The sequence below is a fragment of the Crocodylus siamensis genome, chromosome 1 (assembly GCF_052110815.1).
Source record: "Crocodylus siamensis isolate JL-2025a chromosome 1, ASM5211081v1, whole genome shotgun sequence".
Taxonomy (NCBI): Eukaryota; Metazoa; Chordata; order Crocodylia; family Crocodylidae; genus Crocodylus; species Crocodylus siamensis.
In genome coordinates this window covers 163,024,577-163,045,185 of record NC_143395.1, presented here as the reverse complement: position 1 = coordinate 163,045,185, position 20,609 = coordinate 163,024,577, and the positions used below count along the sequence as shown (strand labels likewise).

The following is a 20,609-nucleotide window of genomic DNA, read 5'->3' as shown; positions in this document are numbered from 1 at the left end:
AATTATTGGGCTGGGAGTCAAGATTCATAGACTCTATGGCAAGAAGGGATCATTATGATCATTTAGTCTGTTGTACTTCATAATACAGGCCATAAGATTTCCCTGAATTAATTCTTGTTTTAACTGGATGCTGTTCCTATCTTTAGTATTGACTGCTTCTGTGAGCATGGGGAAGTTGCTTCACATCTTCATGCTTTGACTCCCACTCTACAGTCAGAAATAATAGTGTGTATCTATCGTTATAACATTTTTTTGCATCTCTATATAAACATTGCTGTATTGTGTATTAGATTATTCCTTATGTTAGATACTTACAATACATTTTCTGATCCTTTTTGGAATGACTGTAGCAACCTGGAAAATACTGGTGTAGTAAAAATTATTTTTAACTGGAGCAACATTTAATGGCTGTAACAAAAAGTGACATTCTATAGACAAAAGTGTTATTAAATGATATCTTTAGTCATTTTGGAAATAGAAGTTTGGTCAGATTGTTTACAGGATTTTAAGCTGTAATCAAATTTAGAGCCAGGTACTTGTTAATGATAAGTTTAAGCAGAATAGTAACCCAAACCACTCTGTATCTGTGTTTCTAAATAAAATACTGTATGTATGCAGTTTTCAAATGGTTAGCAATTAATGTTATACTAAGTTACAGGCGGAATTCTAGTAGTAACATATTGCAAAACATCTAAATAGATTAGAGTTTTCTATTACTAATTTCTTAATGTTGGTAACAGTGCAGCAGTCAGTAATTATTTATAACCATCCTGACCTCTGGACTCTGAAAACGTGATTGTGCCCTGCCCTGCACCTTGCATACCCATTTATCTTCATGCAAAAAGAGTGCAAGGTGGAAGCAAAGTCCTTGTTTTGATCTGTTTGTCATTTTCTATCCATTTGCCACATGTGAACAGCTGTACAAAGGGCAAGACTAGAGAGAAGTAGGCTGTATATATTTCATAATACACCATGTGCACTTCTTTATAGAGCAATGCAAATGCAGGATAATAATTCTCTGTTGCTTGTGCCATTCTTTTCTTTAGTTCTGTAGATACAACTGAAGCCCAGAGTGTCCCTGGCTTTGTGTGTTTCATCTCTGCTAAGGATATTCCTGGGAGCAATGTCACTGGGATTGCTAATGATGAGACTGTCTTTGCTGATGACACAGTATGTAGTTTCTTATTCTTTTTTAAAGGTTATTTCCAAGGAGTAGTACAATGCCAGGTGAGTGTGTGGTTACTTGTGCACTGAAGCCCTCCACTGCATGATAAAATCCTGACCCTACTGAAGTTAATGGGAGTTTTGTCCTTAACTCCAGAGGGCCAAGATTTCATCCCCCACCTGACTGCACCTGAATGCTCTTCCTTAGACTGCTTACAGCTGGAACACTCATCCAAACCAATTATTCTTCATGTTTAGCAGGGGCCATATTTTCTTACAATGGGATGCAAGTAACTCTTGGTGTATGCCTTTGGAGTAGCTTTTGTCATATGAAGGCAGGGAAGAGGTCTGGAATCCCTAAATGGTGGCAAAAAATCATTCCTTTGAATTTATAGCAGTGCAGCTAGAAATTAGAAATGTTTCCATTATATGTGAAGGTGTATTCCATTTGTTGTAAAAAGGGGGAGGCAGATGAGGGAATATTGCAGAAGGAAGAGAGGAGAAACCAACTTCATGAATAACTTGGGTAATAATGGAATCTCCTTTCATGCATAGGTTACTTGTGTGGGCCATATCATTGGTGGAGTTCTCGCAGACACTCAAGAACATTCCCGAAGAGCTGCTAAAGCTGTGAAGATCAAGTATGAAGACCTCACACCTATTGTCACAATTGAGGTAAGGAAGCATAGGCCTAGCCTGTGATTAGTCAGCCCAAGACCCCAGAATACACCAGTTTAGCTCTTATACCTGAATACATAGGGATTAGAGGTGCACCGATATATCAGTTGGGTATTGGATTGGCACTGATAAAAGGAGGAATGATGTTATTGGCTATCAGCTTGTTTTGGTCATTGTAGCCGATAATATATACTGATAATTAGGCCTTCTGGCACATGGAGTGCTGTGATGCGTAAGCTGTGAGACAAGAAAGTATTTGCTGTGGTGTGTACTGTGCAATCTTTATCAACTGTAAATATGTCTCAAAGGTGCGCAATATGGATTTTTTTAAAGTGTCTGAAAAAAACAACAGATGAGCTGATTGCAAAGTAAGTGCTGCAGATATTTTATGTGATGACAGCACCAGTAAATATGTCAACACAACAAAGTTAATACAGCCCCTTAAGATGTACCATGCTATGGAATACAACAATTTCCTGAAGATGGCTCCAGAAAAGAAAGAATCAGGGCAGGAGCAAGCTGTTGCCAAAGCAACTATCATTACATGAAGCACTAAAATGTTCACAGAAATTTGGAGGTGGAGATGTCAGGGCTAAAGAAATTACTAACTGTTTGGTGGAATATATAGCTCTGGATGATTGGCACTTTCCACCATAGAATATACTGGATTCTGCTGTCTCGTTGAATGCCTGGAGCCTTGTTACACACTGCCCAGAAGAAAGTTTATACCTGAGACTGTGCTGCCAGAGCTGTACAGTGTCATTTTAAAATGCATATAGATACTAGTTGAAGATGAACATCAGGGATCTGGGTTTTCCGTTCACCATGGAAATATGTGGCAAAACCTAGATTTTATCCTTTAAAGGAGAAAAATGTGGGAAACAGTGGGTTTCCCATTGCAGGCTGGCAGACTTCCAGCCTGTAAGGGACTGGGAGAAATAGGGAAAGGGTGATCAGCAGGGGGTGCCATGTGTATGTGTACACATACTTATGCACATGGCTACCAGGCAGCCTAGAGAGCAGCTCTGGTAGGTAAGTTGAGTGGGGAGCAGAAATTGAGGCCCTCATAGTGAGGGGGGAAGGGAGGAAGTTGGGCAGGGCAGGGCAAAGCAGGGCTGGGGCTGGGGTGCTGCCCAGCTGGGAAGTGAGTGGTGTGTGGGGCCTGGGTCTGGAACGCGCTGCCGCAGGGCCCAGGTAGGGAGTGGGATGGAGCTGCAGGCAGCTCATCTGAAGGGTGGGGCCTGGCTCCCTGCCACTGTGTGCTCTCCTGGTGGGGCATGGGAGGCATGTGCTTCCCAGATCTGTGTGCAGGGCGGGGCTGTGTGGGCTTGGGCCAGGGCTCGGGCCAGGGCTTCTGCAGCCCAAGGGGCAGAACCCAGCAGAACAGGGCATGTAAGCTAGTTACCACCACTGGGAGCTCCGCACCACCATGGTAAGGTGCCCCTTGCCCGCCCGGGGCTTGTGCTGGTGGCTTTAAACTTCGGACCTGCTCTGCTCTGTGACGCTGGGTCCATCCCGCTGGGCTCCGGAGGCCATGGGGGGTTGGGGAGGGCAGCAGGGTAGGGAGCATGAGTCCACAGTGGCCAGCCTGACCCGCCCCGCAATGGGCTCCGCTTCAGCCATGCTGCCTGTGGGGGAGGGGGAACTGGGGCTTGGGCACAGATGCAGGGGGCTGCAGGCCCAGGTCCCTGGCCCAGTAGCCTCGGTAGCTGGGTGTCCCCTCCAGCAGGGCTAGGGGAGGCGGGGGCTGTGGGTGGGGAGTGAGGGGCACTGGCAGGACTGTGAGGGCTGTGGGTTGGGAGTGAGGGGCAATGGCATGGGCAAGGCACAAGCATATCAGGGCTGCTTAGTACCACAAAGCAGTGAGGCGGGACAGCTGCAGCTGGACCTGTGTCCTGGTGAGCGAAGGGGGCAGGGGGAGCTCTGATTTTTCCATGATAAAAAACCCAAAATCGAATGCCAAAATTTATAGGCATTTAGAATGTATTTTATTGTAGTGATTGAGGCACTGGGAGGCTTCCAAATTGCTTTAAAATTGTAAATATATCAATAAAATCCTGTGTTCAGCCGATCCCTATATAGAGAGTGGAGTTTCATTTTAATCATGGAAAAACATGGATTTGGGGGTTTTAATCAGAGAATTTGTGATTTTTAAACAAAGGAAACCACAGTCCCTGAATCATATATCAGCATTTACCTTTACAACTGCTTTTTGGAGCTCTTATGTGTCACTTGTGTCAATGCCGAGTTTAAGTGCCAAATGGATAGATGTGAATTACAATTTACAGAGGACAGTACTGCAGGCCCAGGAGCTCAGTGGTTCCCATATGGCTGAGGCTATTTCAATGGCATTTGACAGGATGTTTGCAGCATGGAAAATCCCAAGCACAAAAGTTCATGCGGTTATCAGGGATAACACAAGAAACATAGCAAGGGCAATGCAAGACTCTGGTTTGCCAAGCTTATCTTGAGTAGCACATACACCCCGGCTCATTGTGAATGAAGGAGTGTTATCACAGCGCAACAAGTCTGACATACTGGCTATAGGACAAAAAAATCATTGCATGCTTCAAACACTGTCCATTGGCCTGTTCTCGTTTTCAAGGTGTGCAGATTGAAGTAGAAATGCCTTCCAAGAGGTTACAGCAGGATGTACAGACAAGGTGCAACTTACATGCTACAAAGTCTTTTGGAGCAGAAATGTGCACTTGGAGTGTATGCAGTTGACAGTGACAATCCTTGCGACTCTCACCATACATCAGTGGGGGGGGGATGGAAAAAATAGTGATAATTCTAGTGCCTTGTGAAGAACTATCACATGAATTGAGTTCATCCTCAGCCTCTGCTTCTGATGTCATCCCATCTGTTGTGCCTTTAAAAAGGCTTTTGAGCAAAGTTACAGATTCAGACCATGGAATTAAAACTATGAAAATCACTTTGCTGGAAGCTGGGGAAATGTGCTTTGTTGAAATTGCATCAGAACTTCTCTACTGCATTGTAATACGGCTGGATACAAGCTACAAGGACAGGTACTTTACTGATAATAGCAAAAAGCTGCTGCTGGCTACACAAATGTTGGTGACATGCCTGGAAAGAATGCAAGCCAACAGGAATGATGCAGAACAGACAGAACCCACCACAAAGAAATCAAAAGAAGCAGATGACAGCACTACAAAACTGAACACCGTGTATGATGAGATTTTGGCGAAAAGTACCTGTGGGGTAGAAACTGGTGGGGTAAACAGCAATGTAATGCTTCAGAAACAAAGCTACCTGAGTGAGCCCACTCTTCCAAGAAGTGCAAAAAGACTTGAAATACTGGGAGAGCAACAAGTACTGAGAGAGCAAAATGATTTTCCATTTTGCCTGAAGCTGCTCTGCCCCCTACAGTACTGTTGAGCGTGAACGGCTATTCAGTGCAGCTTAACATGTTGTGGATGAGAAGAGGAACTGACTGACGTGTGAAAAATCAGAAATGTTGTTTTTTGTTAAGAAAAGACTTCCACTCACCCACTTGCTATGCTAAAGCTGTGGGTAAGCAATAAGGAAGCTATAAATATGTCTTTTTTTTTACTCTACCAATACTGTAAGTAATTTATAATAATTATTATTATTACAATGGTTTTATGACTACAAACTGTACCTTAACATTTTTAATTTGGTAATTATTATTTCTTGATATGCATTTCTCATGGGTTTATTTTGAATTGTGATTATGCCATTTTTTCTGATTTTGTTGGGGTGATTTTTCATAGAATCATAGAAGTAGGGGCAGAAGGGACCTTGTAGATCTTCAAGTCTGACCCCCTGCCAGGGCAGGAGAAAAACTGGACTCAAGTGAGTCCAGCCAGGTAGGCATCAAGCCTCTTCTTAAAGACCCCCAGGGTAGGAGCCAGCACCACTTCCCTTGGAAGTTGGTTCCAGCTTCAGCCGCCCTAACTGTGAAGTAGTTTTTGCTGATGTCTAATCTAAACCCAGTCTCTGACAACTTGTGGCCATTATTCCTTGTTATGCCGGGGGCGCTAGGGGAAACAGTGTCTCTCCCAAACCCTTCTGGTCCCCCCTAGTGAGTTTGTAGACCGTCATCAGGTCCCCCCTCAGCCTTCTCTTGTGAAGGCTGAACAGGTTTAGGTCCCGCAGTCTCTTATTGTAGGGTCTGCCCTGTTGTCCCCGGATCATGCGGGTGGCCCTCCTCTGGACCCTCTCAATGTTGTCCACATCCCTCCAGAAGTGGGGCACACAGAACTGGACTCAGTACTCCAACTGTGGCCTGACCAGCATCGCATAGAGGGGGAGGATCACCTCCTTGGCCCTACTTGAGATGGACCTGTGGATGCACGACAAGGTCCAGTTAGCCCTGCCAACCGCGACCTCGCATTGTTGGTCCATGTTCATCTTGGAGTCAATCATGACTCCAAGATCCCTTTCTGCCTCCAAGAAGGGAGTTTCCCATCTTATAAGTGTGCTGCTGGTTTCTACTGCCCAAGTGCAGCACCCTGCACTTGTCAGTATTGAAACACATCCTGTTTATGTCAGCCCACTCCTGTAACCTATCCAGATCTTGCTGCAGTCTTTCCCACCTACTAGCGTGCTCACCTCACCCCAAATTTTGGTATCATCAGTGAATTTAAACAGGGTGCTTTTCACCCTGTCGTCCAAATTGCTGATGAATAAATTGAACAGAGCAGGCCCCAGGACCGAGCCCTGGGGAACTCCGCTGCCCACTTCCCCCCAGGTCGAATATGACCCATCTACCACCACCCTCTGAGTACGACCCTTGAGCTAATCTGCAGTCCATCTGACTGTGTAGGCATCAATGCCACAGTCGCCTAGTTTTTTAATGAGGATGGGGTGGGAGACGGTGTCAAAGGCCTTGCTGAAGTCTAGAAAGACTATGTCCACGGCCACACCTGCATCCATTGCCTTTGTGACCTGATCATAAAAGGCAATTAGGTTGGTCTGACATGACCTGCCCCTAATGAAACTGTGCTGGTTGCCCTTGAGCATCATCCCTGACGCCGGCCCATCACAGATGTGGTCCTTGAGGATCTTCTTAAAGAGTTTCCCTAGGATTGAGGTAAGACTGACGGGCCTATAGTTGCCTGGGTCCTCTCTCTTCCCTTTTTTGAAGATGGGGACCACGTTAGCCATCTTCCAATCATCTGGCACCTGGCCCGAGCACCACGAGCATTCATAGAGCCGTGCCAAGGGCCCTGCAATAACCCCTGTTAGCTCCCTCAACACCCTGGGGTGGAGAGCATCTGGACCCGCTGATTTGAACAGGTCCAGCCCCTCCAGAAGCATTATAACCTGGTCCTCCCCAACCTGAGGTCTGGAGGCATTCCCCTCGAGTCCATCTGGCATCTCAGTGGGGAAGTCCCGGTCCCTGCACAAGAAAAAGGAGGTGAAGAATTGGTTAAAGAGGTCCGCTTTCTCCTCTGGCGCAACCACCAGATTGCCCAGCGTACTTTGCAGGGGCCCCACATTACCCAGTGCCTTCTTCATCCTCCCTATATATTTGAAAAAGGACTTTTTATTATCCTTGATTTTGGACGCTAGTCTTAGCTCTATGTCTGCCTTAGCTTTCCTGACAGCCCCCTACAGGCCCGAGCAGAGGAGGTATACTCCTCTTTGGAGATAGCACCTGCCTTCCACTGGGTGTACACCGCCTTTTTGGCAAGCAGGCATTCCCGGATGCCCTTGGTGAGCCAGGGGGGCTTTCAGGCACTCCTGCCCCCCTTGCTTCTTGTTGGGATGGTCACCCCTTGGGCCCTGAGTATTGTTTCCTTAAGGAACAAAGTGAACATTGAGTTCTATAATGACTTTGCTGTCAAATGAATCCTTATGGAAGTATATAAAGTTTATACTGCAAACTACCGTTTTAAGAGTAAAAGTTTTAAAGTTAATATGTGTTTGTTTTTATTTTGTTACAATATGTTTTTAGAAGCAAGAATACACAAAAAAATCTACCCATCTATCTGTGTGTGTGTGTGTGTGTGTGTGTGTGTGTGTTATAAATGAAAAACAAACAGAAAAAAAGTCTGTGTCAGTAGTTTAAAATGCCTTGCACTATTACTAAATATTGGTTATCAGATCAGCTAATATGGTTGGTTAATCATCAGCTATTGGTATCTGCCAAGAAAATCTTTATCGGTGCACCCCTAATAGAGGTTTTTAGGGGTTTTTTTAAATTATTGTTTAGCCCTTCATAGTTTTTATGCTTCTTGCAATAGTTCCTGGGTCTGCAGTTTGGTCCTTGCACCCCTATTTTCTGTTATGGCCCAGGAATCCAAAGAATTACATTTCCCACAATGCATCATATTTCTCTTGGTATGGGGGAAGCTGTATGGAGTCCATTGCCCTGGTGCACTAAGGGATCCAGCCACTAGAGGAGGATGAGGTGTAAAGAGCAAACTACAATAGCTCAATTTTAGCCAGCATATTTTTATGAAAAATTAACATTTTCCATGGAAACAGACATTCTTTGCAAACATTTCCTTTGTTGAAAACCCATTCTGTCTCCCTAACAAAACTAAATATGTGCTATGATTCTCAGGAAGCAATTGAGAAAAAGTCCTTTTTTAAGCTTATAAGGAAGATTAACAAAGGAAATGTCCAGAAAGGATTTGAAGAGTCTGACCACATTTTGGAAGGTGAGTTATCATTTCTTTTCAAACAAGATAGTTGGCAGGAAATAACTGTAAAATAAGCAGTTATGAAATAGTGAGTACAGAGGGAACTGTTTCAAAATGCCTGGAATGAATTATTCCGTAATAATTCCCCATTTAGACACTCTTCAAGAATAAAAGTCAAATTACTAAGGAATAATTACGTGTTTAGTGAGATCATGTCCACGCAGAGAGCTGTTCTGTAATGGCTATTCCAGAATACTTTATTCTGTAATAACTCTTTTGGTTCATTTTCCATGTGGGCAAGGACTCAGAAGGCTACATCACACTGAAAACATTACATTGAAGTAGACCTCTTCCATAAATAGATCTACTCCATGGTAATCTCCATATAGATTGCTGCCATGGAATAATAGAGCTTTAGGAGAGAGAGATACATTTGTAGACTTTTTTTAAAATCCTATTGCTATATATGACTACTTCTCTTTAAAGATGTTTTGGTTATTGTGCATTGCTGTCTCCTGAAAGGAAGAAGTGTAGGTGTTCAGTCAGATCTGCAGGATAATAATTGGATCTCATAGATAGATCATTGTTACTTTAATCCTGGTTGAAGAGAGGGGGAAATAGTGAATTTCAACTGCAGACCATGAGTTCTGTCACCTGCAGGAGTGCAATTGGAGAAACCAGAGAAGGAACAAAGCAGCAATTAAGGCCATAGATATGGTAAACCCATAGGTTTCTGATCACATTTTTATTGGTTTTTCAGGGGAGATGTATATTGGTGGGCAGGACCACTTTTATCTGGAGACTCACTGTACTGTTGCTGTGCCAAAAGGTGAAGATGGGGAGATGGAGCTCTTTGTGTCCACCCAGAATCTAACAAAGACACAGGTAACTCAGTTGTCCTGCTCTCTCTGGTTAATTTGCTTTTGTGGGGGTTACTCATATTAGGCTGGGATAAACACTTAATTTGTTATTGGTTCTAGGTTGTGCTTGTGTGAACATATTGGACTAGCTTGGATTGCTCAGAGGGGAATATAGTGAAATAATTAGGTCACCAGGATTCTTAGTCCAAGTAGCATGGGCTTATTCTGCAAAAAATTTCCATCTTGGTTTGCACTGAGTGCTGATTACCGTATTTCCTCAAATCCAAGATGAGGACCCCCCTGCCATTACACATATGGAAAAATGCTCCTTGTCTTGGATATGAGTACAAGGTAAGGGGAGAGAGGAGGGAAGATGTCTGCTGCAGCTCTGACCCTGGCTCCAACTGACATTGAGGTTGGAGTCAGAGATACAGCTGTTGCCCCCTTCATCATCCCTGCCTACTCCCAGCACCTCTGCCTCACAGCCTCTGCTCCTTCCCACTGCATACTGTCAGTCATGGCTCCACCCCTCATACAGATGGGGGCATAGAGCACATGGAAGCTCTGGCCCTGATCCTGGTTCAGCTACACAGCAGCAGCAGTAGTGGCAGAAGCTCTAGCATCCTGGGGCTGGAGCTGCTACCTCTGCAACCACTGGTCATATGGTAAGTGGTGGGAGTGGGCAGGCAGCAGTGGTTGCAGGCACTTCTGGTTGGATGGGTAGGGGGGCAAGGGATCTGGTCTGGCCACCCTGAGACAGGATACTGGACTTAGCTGAGCTGTTGGTTTGGCCCAGTGTGACAGTGCCTGCTTAACTGTTTAAAAATACTTACTGCTAGACAAGGAAAGTAGGAAGCAGGGGCCTTGGGATTCCAGTTCTTTGGTTCCAAGCTTCTTGTGAGAGGACACTGATTGATGATCAGGGAGCCATTGCTGCTGGTGAAGATAAGACCCATATTTTTGGAGGCTATATTATATGCCCATGTACTTGTCTGACCCCCTGGCAAACTCTCTAAATGCTTACATTGAGGCTACAGATAATGAAGATAATAGATCAAGCCTGATAGATGGTATTGTTTCCAACTCCCATTGCTAACCTTGCTGTCTGTATGACTAACATCTTTTCCTTTTCCTGTAGGAATTTGTTGCCAATGTATTAGGTGTGTCCTCAAATCGAATTTTGATTCGAGTGAAGAGAATGGGAGGAGGGTTTGGAGGAAAGGAGACCAGAAATACTATTTTGTCAACAGTTGTAGCTGTAGCTGCATTCAAGTAAGTGTTGGTGCTGAGAGGTGGGATCATTCCTCACTCCACAGCACATAGTACTGTCTTTTTTATATTATTAAGAAGAGGAAGCAGGTAGATGTACTTTTGGATCAGAACTTGGGCTTCAGCACTTGCTTTTCTGTAGTAGGATCCTCATCAGCTTTTCATTCCCAAATGGCTTGTGAATTTCTAGGGCAGGTCAGTAATAGTATTTTTAGCTGGAAAAGGAAATATAAACTTCTTGTAAGTACGTGCAGCCCTTGAATGGACTGTTCTTACAGAGGAATGTAATAGCAATAAAATGTGGAGAACAGTGGGATGTCGGCTATATCTGAAGATCCTAAAGGAGAGAAGCCACATGCCTGGACTATTGCTGCATCCATAAAGCCATTGTATATGATGCTCTCTGTCCCTTCCCTCCACTGAAGTGGGTCCCAACCTTTGTTTAGAACTGAACGCTAAACCTTGTTTCAGCAGCACTGTGGAAAATAAAGGTGCAACAGCCAGTTATGTTATCTATTGCTTTGTGTTGTCTATTGCTACCTAACCTGGACCACCACTTCTTTGCCTTTCTCTTCTTTTGTTCTTTCTGGCTACACTCACACCTCCTGCTTGTAACTTGAAATGGCCCCAAACCATAAAATAGTGAACCAAGCTTCATAAGAGCCAAGATTTAGGGATGCTTGGGTTTGGAGTTTTTGTTCCATCCAGATTGTGACCATTTGTGAGCACTGGATTAGGATCTGGGTTTGGGATCCCACACAACCATTCAGGTTTTCATTGCTGGAGTTTTGATTTAGGTCTCTGTCTCTGTGCACCGTTCTTGTGGTTTTAACTGACCACTGACCATGAAGTGAGAGTTGCATGGACCACACATTACATGCCCAGTTCCATTTCCGTATTTCCCATAGTAGCTCCTGCAAGCTTGGAGACACTCTGTTGAGAGTCCTGCTCATGTTCCTTGCTGTAGCAATAACTTTGACAGGGCATACTGAGGTTGCTTACTGTGGCAGAAAGTATCTAAAAGGGAGCTTATATGCCCAGGCAACTTTTTCCTTTCAAGTTCAAAGCAAGCATCTTGCCTTTAATGATAAATCATTAAAATGTGTTGTTTGTTCTTCTGTCCTCTGTCAGCCATAAAAGTTATTTCATGTCCGCAGATGTTTCTGCTTGGAAACATCAGGAAGAGCAGTAGAAGGATGTCAGGCTCAGACAGAGAGGGAGAACTCCTTCTGCTAAAGGTGAAATATATAGTCAGTTAAATAATTAGTCAGCTAAAGTCAAGAGGTCAAACAGGGCTAGTTAGCATACCCCTATTACATAATTAATACGTATTTTTTTTCCTAGCGAAGGTTAGAGCAATACTCTGAGAAGCTGGCTAGAGAATATTAAAGATTATGCATTCGCTTCCATGTTCCTAAAGAGCCATATTTTTGCTGGTTAGTATGAATTGCAAGAATTTTGAGGAATATCAAGTCCTATTGTGTGACAATTTTCTACCTAATCCATTTGCTTAAGAGAAAATGGAAGAATCCTAGTGATCTATCTTATGTGGCTATTGACTTTCTGAGACTTAGCTGTTTAGGAAGATTCTTCCAAAGAAGAAGGCCAGTAAGTTTCAAACTCTATATGAAAAAAAGTTTTCTTTAACAGGACTGGTTTTCCAGTACGATGCATGCTCGATCGTGATGAGGACATGCTAATTAGTGGTGGAAGGCATCCCTTTTTGGGGCAGTATAAGGTATGAACTATTTTTTTTAAAGTGTATTATTTTAAACCTGTCCTTTAGGAAGTGAAAGGTATTGTAATGAGCTAATGTGTGTGTTTGTGTGCATGTGCATGTGTGTGTTTGTGTCCACTGCCCTCTAATGGACAGGATTAGAGTAGGTCATAGTTGCTGTACATTCTCCCAGAGAACAAAGATTTTCCTCTAACTCCAGCAGGAAGCCAGAGGTTTGGAGAGAAAGATCTGACTTTGGTCTTCGCTGTAGCCATAACACAGGGGTGGGTAAAATACGGCCCATGGGTCATATCTGGCCCATGGAGGGTCTTTGTTTGCCCCACAGTGGGTCCTTCTTGGTCCCGCCTAGCCCAGGCACCATCTAGCTATAGTGCATCCTGCCGCCCCCTAGGCATGCAGCAGGTTTGGGGTGGCTCCATGGCTGGACTGCCTTTCTAGGCAGCCCAGATGGTGATGGCTCCTTCTGGCAGATGCTGCTGCTGCCCCAAACCCATGGTACTGGTTGGGATCCGTGCCACACAGCTCTGACCTGGCCTACCCTGTACCTGCTCTGAACTTGCCTGCCCAGACTCAACAGTGGTGGCAGCTGGGCAGAAACTTGCTCAGTGTGGGAGAAAAGCAGACCCTCCCCCTTGCTGCAGCTGGGCCTTTCTTGCTGCAGCTACCTGGAGCCCATGCTGGACTGACCTACATTTCTGCTACCTCCAGGCTGCCCAGTGGGGCAGTGGTGGCAGCACAGAGCAGACACAGGGCAGCCTGGTGCGGGCTCTGGGCAGTTGCAGCAGGAAGGGCCTGGCAGCAGTGAGGGGGACGGTCTGTTTTTTCTCCACACTGAGCAAGAGTTCCCTACACTGAGCAACACCTACCGCTGCTGAGTCTGGGCTGGTGAGTCTGGAGCAGGTGCAGGACAGGTCGGGTCTTGGCTGTGTGGCACAGCTCCCCCAGGGTACTGTGAGGATGGGGCCAGCAGTGGCAGCCACTGGAAGGAGCCGCTGCCATCTGGGCTGCCTAGAAAGGCAGTCCAGCTGCAGAGCCACCCCAGCCCCTCTGTGTGCCCGGGTGGTGGTAGGATGCATCATGGGCGGGTGGTGCAAAGCAGGTACGGGGTGGGCTGGATCAGGGCTGGGCCTGGGTTCCAGATGATCTGCTCCCACAGGGGTGAGTCCCTATGGGGTGGGGTGGAGCTGGGGCTGTACTCTGTTGACAGTGGCAGGGAGGTGCCACATGATGCATGGGCTCCTGGCTGTTCCAGGGCTGGGGCAGATGCTGACTGATTCAGGGGAGTGTGCAGGGGGGCTCCCATGGACACCCCACCATATCTGCAAACCCTCCCCTGCATGCCCTACAAGCATTGCACCCATCCACTCCCTCCCCCACATCCCTTCTCACACACACACACCCATGTGCTTCTGGGGGGAGACCCGCTGACTGCTACATGCACCCACCCCGCCATGCACACCCCACACACACTCCCCAGCCAACCTCCCCTTCCACACACCCCATACCCACCCACACACCCACCCACACATCCCTACAGACACCCCCCATACCCAGCCACCCACAGCCACACATACCCCCACATCCTCCCCCACATCCCACATACACGCACCCAGAGCTCCCCACAAACCCCATACCCACTACCTATTCCCCCCCCACAATATACAAGAGTGAGAATTCATTTTGAGTTATTCTGCATTCACCTCTATATACACCTCACAAACAAACATAAAACAGGACATTTTTTTTAGAAGTAAAATTAAAATATGTTTTTGTCAATGCTTGATTTTTAGTATATAATTTGTTTTTTTCTGGTTCCAAGATGGCAAGCCCCTTCCAAAAAATAGTACTTCTGGGGGCAAGGAGAGGGACTTCTGGTGGCAAAGTCAGGGGTCCCAAGATTTCTGGTTCCAAGATAGTGACCAGGGGGCGGGGCACCTGTCAAGGGGTGGGGCTACCCTGGCGGCCCTTGACAGCTCACCAAAACTTATTAAGTGGCCCTCCAGCTGAAATAATTGCCTGTCACTGCCATAATAAGTGGCATGGTGACTGTTGTGGTGGTGGTCTTAGATGTCCATGAATTGGCTGGAATTGTGCACTATTCCAGCCAATTCATGGAATAGTTAATTGGAAAACTATTCTGTGTTCCTTTAACTTTTCTCTTAAATTTTCATTTGGCTGCTCTTTGAAATAAAGAAGGTTTGATCACCGTGGATGAACTACATGTTAGAGAAGTGCCTTGTGGGGTGAGGGTGTGACCCACAGTGGTGAGGCCAGTGGTGGGGAAGCTTCCAGAAGTTTTGCTTGTATGATAGTTGTTCTGCTGTGTAAGTGGAGTGCTGCTAAGATGGCACCATTCATCATCATAAAAAACATTTTTTTTTTCTGAAGGAAGGAACAAAATTGTCTTATGGCACTTTGTCTTTTGCAGCTTAATACTGAAATTTGAAAACTTGGAAAAACAATTTTTTTTTCAACTATTTAAGTTGGTTTAATAAAAATATCAGATTCACCCAAAGAACCTTGTTTGCCTATGTCCTTAGGCCTATGTCCTTAGACCAACATGGCTACAACCTACACCCCTGAAATCTTGTCAAGTTCTTAAGGTCTGCATGTTTTTATGCAGCTGGTAAGTATAAGCTGAAGAGGTTTGTTTTTTGGCAGGTTGGCTTTATGAACAACGGGAAAGTCAATAGTCTGGAGGTGTCCTATTATTCCAATGGTGGCAACTCTGTAGACCTATCTTATGGCGTAAGTAAGAGAAACCTCCTGTTTGATAACAAAAGAAATAGTGTTGAGGAAACACTGACTCAGCATTTCTGTAAGCCAGCATGTAAAGCTTGTTGCATTTCATAGTTTCATAGTTTCTAGGGTCGGAAGGGACCTGAGCAGATCATCAAGTCAGACCCCCTGCCATGGCAGGAAAGAGTACTGGGCTCAAACGACCCCAGCAAGGTGTTCGTCTAGCCTCCTCCTAAAGATCCCCATGGTAGGAGCCAGCACCACTTCTCTTGGAAGCTGGTTCCAGACCCTAGCCGCCCTGACTGTGAAGTAGCGCCTCCTGATATCTAGCCTAAACCTACCCTCTGCCAGCGTGTGACCATTATTCCTAGTCAGAAAACTGAGCTTATCTTTCAGCTGCCTCCAATGCCACTCATGCATTATGTTCTTTATTGTAACTGGCATCAGAATTTGGCTCATTGTGTATTACCAATGATTGCTCTCTGAGCTATCTCCAGCATGGACTCTGCCACAGTCTTCCAATCTGATATACAATCTTCCATAAAACTGTCATAATCTAGACCAAGCAGGTGATTTCAAGAACATTGACTTTAGAAAACAGCTGAACACCACCCATTGGATTGCGGCCTGTAGCCACAGCCTGAAGTAGGGAATGACGTGGGACAAAACCAGGCCAGGAGGAACTTTAAGAAGACTGTGCTTCAGAAGTCACAGTCCTTCCTGGAGCCTCAGGGATCACAGAGGGAGTATGCATGTTGCAGCAGCCTTTGGAAACATGCAGCAAGTGCCTTTATCTGATACCAGCCAACCCTGTCTGCTAGTGAAGAAGAAGAGTGTAGCCATGCCTCTGCCTCTTCACTCCCCTGGTGGGTTAATTGTATGCCCTTGGCAATAAGGTAAAGCAGCCCATTTTGTACACAAGCCCTTGCTGTATCTCAGTCCTGCTCCAGTAAGGAGGGCAAAATCTGGCATGGGAAATATGTTATAAAAATTATTTCCCCTCTCCTTTTTTGTATCTGCCTTCACCAGGTTATGGAAAGGGCTTTGTTTCATTTGGATAATAGTTACAACATCCCTAATGTCAGCAGCCTGGGCATCGTCTGTAAGACTAACCTCTCCTCCAACACAGCGTTCCGTGGCTTTGGTGGTCCACAGGGAATGATGATTGCTGAGTGCTGGATGCATGACATTGCTATGAAGTGTGGCCTGCCAGCAGAGCAGGTACAAATCATTTGAATTATATTTCAGTGCAGTGCAGCATACTAGCAAAACTTCAGGAATTTGACATACTACAGTAAGTAGGTGGTATGCACAGGAATTCTTTCTGTTTATCAGTACTAAATCACTCAGGGAAGCCTTGAATTATAATCTGCTTCACTTAATTCATCTTCCAGTTTCAATTTTGTCTCATTGTCTAGTATTAGCTTTAATGACAATGCTTTCAATGAAGCATAAGGAGCTAGAGGCCCAAATTCCATGGGATTATGTGTCTAAATCCCACAACTTCTTTCTTGAAAAAACCAAGCCCATGATCATGTCACCATGTTTTTTTATGAGCACAGTATGAGAACTGAAGGTAAATTTGCTCTTGGTGAGCACGTCTACGTGTACCCTTTAATCTGCAATAGCCTGTTTTACTGCCCATTAAAATGTCACATCAGAAATTGCTAATATGCTGATGTGCAGTAAAGATAGGATACTGCACATTACATGTCATTAAAAAAGCATGCACTTCCACTACTGTGCAGTTGGGCAGCCTAATGTGCATTTATTTAGTGCCTCACATTAGAGGTACTAAATTTAATGCTTAATAGGAAAAACTCATTAATGAACATGTAGATGCACCCAGTGCTGTTCAATTGAATGACTCAGACTGAAGCACCAGAAGTGTTGTGTTTAATCAGTCCTGGATGTATCTTTCTTTGGGAAGGTGAGAAAACTGAATTTGTACAATGAAGGAGACCTGACCCACTTTAACCAAAAGCTTGAGGGATTTACTGTGCAGAGATGTTGGGAAGAGTGTCTGGAGAGCTCAAACTATCATGCCAGAAGGAAACTCATAGATGAATTCAACAGGTAGGAATGTTCTACTATGCAGCAATATTAACTGTACCTATTTTCCATTATCTTTTCAAGTTCTATCCATATAACTTGAGTAACTTAGGGTCAAAATCATATGATGAAGATACTGATTTTTTTTTTTTTACTTCTTGAAGTCTCTTTGGTCCTAGTGTGGGAAGGATGCTTTGTACATAATGGACCAAATTCATCCCACTGATTTAACACCACGAATAAATTTAGCCTCTAAAGGTTTACTTTTCTGTAGGTGAAGTGAGATGTAGGGAAGGACTGATGCAAACTAGATCTTGTGTTTCAGAGGGCCACAAGGACACTTCTAGATGGGTTTTATACTGCCATTTCATCTTCTTCATTTGACTTGTATTCACAATTACTAAATAAATGGGGACAATCATTTCTGGAATCTTTATGGAGGGAGGGAGGGGAGGAGGAAATAAACTCAGTTCAGACCTCCTTTTACTGGGATCCAAAAACAAGGTACGTTCTTAATAGCTATCATGTAGTATGAACACATGAAGGAAGAGTGGAGAGTAAGTAACTGTGTTTGGTCTCACAGACAGAATCGCTGGAAGAAGAGAGGGATGGCCATTATTCCTACAAAGTTTGGAATCAGCTTCACTGTTCCCTTTTTGAACCAGGTCTGTAAGAGTCACACATCTTTGCTGGAGATTTACTGGATTTTATGTTCACCAATCCAGGCTCTCCCTATGCATCAAGATTGCTTAATGCTTATGAAGGTCTCTATGGGAGAAATTATATGAATCTTTCTTGTTCAACACAGACAGTATATACCACAGCTCCCTGTTTACATATATTCATAAGTCACCACAATGCACCTATGTTCATTCTGCTTGGCTCCATTTTCTCCCCTTAGTATCTCAAAGATATCAGTCATGCAAAATAGAATGGATCTGAGGTCATTCAAAAATCACTGTTATCCACATACACTGGATGATTCCTTTGGGTGAGCAGGGGTTTTTGTCATGTAAAATCTGGGGGAGAGGTTCCTTGTCTGTTTCATGCCCTACTAATGAGAGACCCAGCTTGGCTCACTTTACTTCGTTCTACTGAAAATGTCAGCTGATGTTGTGAAAACTGTAATTTGAACCTCAGTTAAAGAAGGTGACCAAACTGTGCTTGAGTGTAAGAGAGCAATATTAAAGAGGATCCTGGTTCCTTGGTATTTGTCTCCAATTAGCTTCTAACCCCTCTGTAGCCAAGTCCCAAAGTTTTTATTTGTGTACTCTGGAAATAAAATTTCTCAAGCTATATACAAGCTTAATTGTGGTGACCCTTTATCTTTTAAATAATCTCTATTGCAGGCTGGGGCTCTGCTGCATGTATATACAGATGGTTCAGTGCTGCTTACGCATGGTGGAACCGAGATGGGTCAAGGACTTCACACCAAGATGATCCAGGTAATTATTTATATCGCATTATATCGCTTTGCACTTTCACTCTTGCAGTGTTCTCTCCAGCTGGTGGTAGAAGTGCTGCTGAAATGGCAAAGGGTACCAAATCCTAATAATCACCCTGACTGTATCTGTAATAGTGCTAGATTTCCAAAGTGAAAGCGAGACTTGTAATCTGCTTTATATAAACACCTCGATAAGGGGATAAAGGGTTGACAGAACCCTTTATCTTTTCTCTAGTTTAAACTATTATTTCCACTTTACTTTAGACCAGGCAGAACAAACAAGACTGTACTAGTTATGGCCTGGTTGCGATCATTTCTCTCTGATACCATTAAACTGCAATTTCCATGCTATTTTTATACTAATCTTCCTCTCACTTTTGCGTTTGGCTTCTCTGGTAAGTGTCAGGAAAGATGGATGCTGTTTTCATGACAGTGTGGGTGTAGAGTAACTCCACAGAGGTGGAAGGAATTACTCTGGATTTATTTGGGATTATGCACTATGTGACACAGTGGTGGGGGTCATGCTGTACAAGGTTGGGTGGGGGGCAGCTTCTGCATGGTGCACCTGGTGCAGCCTCCAAGGTGTGTGGCCCCCTGCTGATATGGCCCCGAAGGGCTTCCAAGTTGGACAGCTCTGATTTGGAAAATTTGCAGATAGATGGGACAAATCTCTACTATAGACAACAGTTTTGAATTGTCAGGGATATGAACTGAATCCCTTATGTCTGTAATTGTTAACTCTATGGCTTGGAGTATAATAATCCAAATAAATAAGTGTTACCTGCAGAATGAAAGGGTTGCAAGTATGTGGACAGCACACACATACACGCACATACATATGCTTGCAAGCTTGTATGAACACACAGGTTTTTGAATTTGACCTCTCAAAATCTAAAGGCAACTTGCAGCAACACAACCAACAAATCACCAACTGACGTTTGGGTTCGAGAAGAGGGAGGGTTACATACTTAGGGTCAGCAACATAGATACTCTAGCTAGAGAATGTCCTTGACTCTCAAATATGTATATTAAACAGTCATATTTTTGTTACTCTGCAGGTTGCCAGCAAAACTCTGGGGATTCCCACATCGAAGATTTACATCAGTGAGACAAGCACTAACACAGTCCCAAATACGTCTCCAACAGCTGCTTCTGTCAGCTCAGACATTAACGGGATGGCTGTCTATGTATGGAAACTAAGTAACTCATGCCTCTATATAATAGCCTAGGGCTCCAGAGTAGATAAATGTGTCATGTCTATGTTGCTTTAGAAAGACACAGAATGCCTAATGTCCTTGAAAAAGGGACATAGAATACTCCTAATTATTTGTGACTGCCACAGTTACTAGCATATAGCTGGTAACAAATGATTATGTTTATTTCAGACTTTTATGAGACTGTCATGTTCAGTCTGTTATTAACCACCAAATTTATAGTCTGAAATTAGTAAACTGAAGAAAGCAAGAGAGCCATATAAATGACAAATTTCCTGGTAATGACTGTGGCATTAAATTGAAGGCTTGCTACACTGTTTAATGTTACTTGCATGTAGATGGAATTTCCATCTAAACAGACAGCAAGAAGTATACCTGACATTCTTATAGAGCAATATGATCATTAATGTCTTTGAGTTGATGGCTTTCCAGTGCTATCTTTGTAATGGGGGTCTCCTGTGTTATTAACACAGTCAGCTTTAGAATAATTGTGTTTTGGTCAGCCCTGTTCTTTATAATCAGTCTCCCAGTTACTGAACCTTGTTCTTTTATTGATGTATCAGTGTCCTAAGGGAAATATTGATTGAGGCAGAGGGTTATTGCGTGATGATACTGAACCTTGTGTTACATATTGACTTTTCAAATGGCTGCTCTAAAAATAATATATATATATATATATTTTTTTTTTTTTTTAAGAATGCATGCCAGACTATTTTAAAAAGGCTGGAGCCATTCAAACAGTCTAACCCTAAAGGATCCTGGGAAGACTGGGTAAGTTGTTTACACTTGTTACAGGTGGGTTATATAGAGAATCCT

General features: G+C 44.1%; 1 protein-coding gene across 11 annotated transcripts in view; it reads left to right on the top strand.

Moving 5' to 3' along the window:
- The window catches only part of XDH (xanthine dehydrogenase), a 94,100-nt gene that overhangs the window by 58,099 nt on the left and 15,392 nt on the right, over positions 1 to 20,609 (top strand). For all 11 annotated transcript variants that reach the window (XR_016442346.1, XR_016442345.1, XM_090047408.1 and 8 more), the window contains 13 exons: positions 1,047 to 1,170; positions 1,720 to 1,839; positions 8,399 to 8,495; positions 9,238 to 9,362; positions 10,476 to 10,609; positions 12,257 to 12,344; positions 15,006 to 15,092; positions 16,113 to 16,304; positions 17,014 to 17,159; positions 17,719 to 17,800; positions 18,485 to 18,580; positions 19,638 to 19,766; positions 20,490 to 20,564. Coding sequence is in view for 9 of the 11 variants with exons in the window: in XM_090047408.1 (XP_089903534.1) it covers positions 1,047 to 1,170; positions 1,720 to 1,839; positions 8,399 to 8,495; positions 9,238 to 9,362; positions 10,476 to 10,609; positions 12,257 to 12,344; positions 15,006 to 15,092; positions 16,113 to 16,304; positions 17,014 to 17,159; positions 17,719 to 17,800; positions 18,485 to 18,580; positions 19,638 to 19,766; positions 20,490 to 20,564 (1,495 nt within the window). In the remaining 2 variants the exon portion in view is untranslated. The remainder of the gene's footprint in view (positions 1 to 1,046; positions 1,171 to 1,719; positions 1,840 to 8,398; positions 8,496 to 9,237; positions 9,363 to 10,475; positions 10,610 to 12,256; positions 12,345 to 15,005; positions 15,093 to 16,112; positions 16,305 to 17,013; positions 17,160 to 17,718; positions 17,801 to 18,484; positions 18,581 to 19,637; positions 19,767 to 20,489; positions 20,565 to 20,609) is intronic.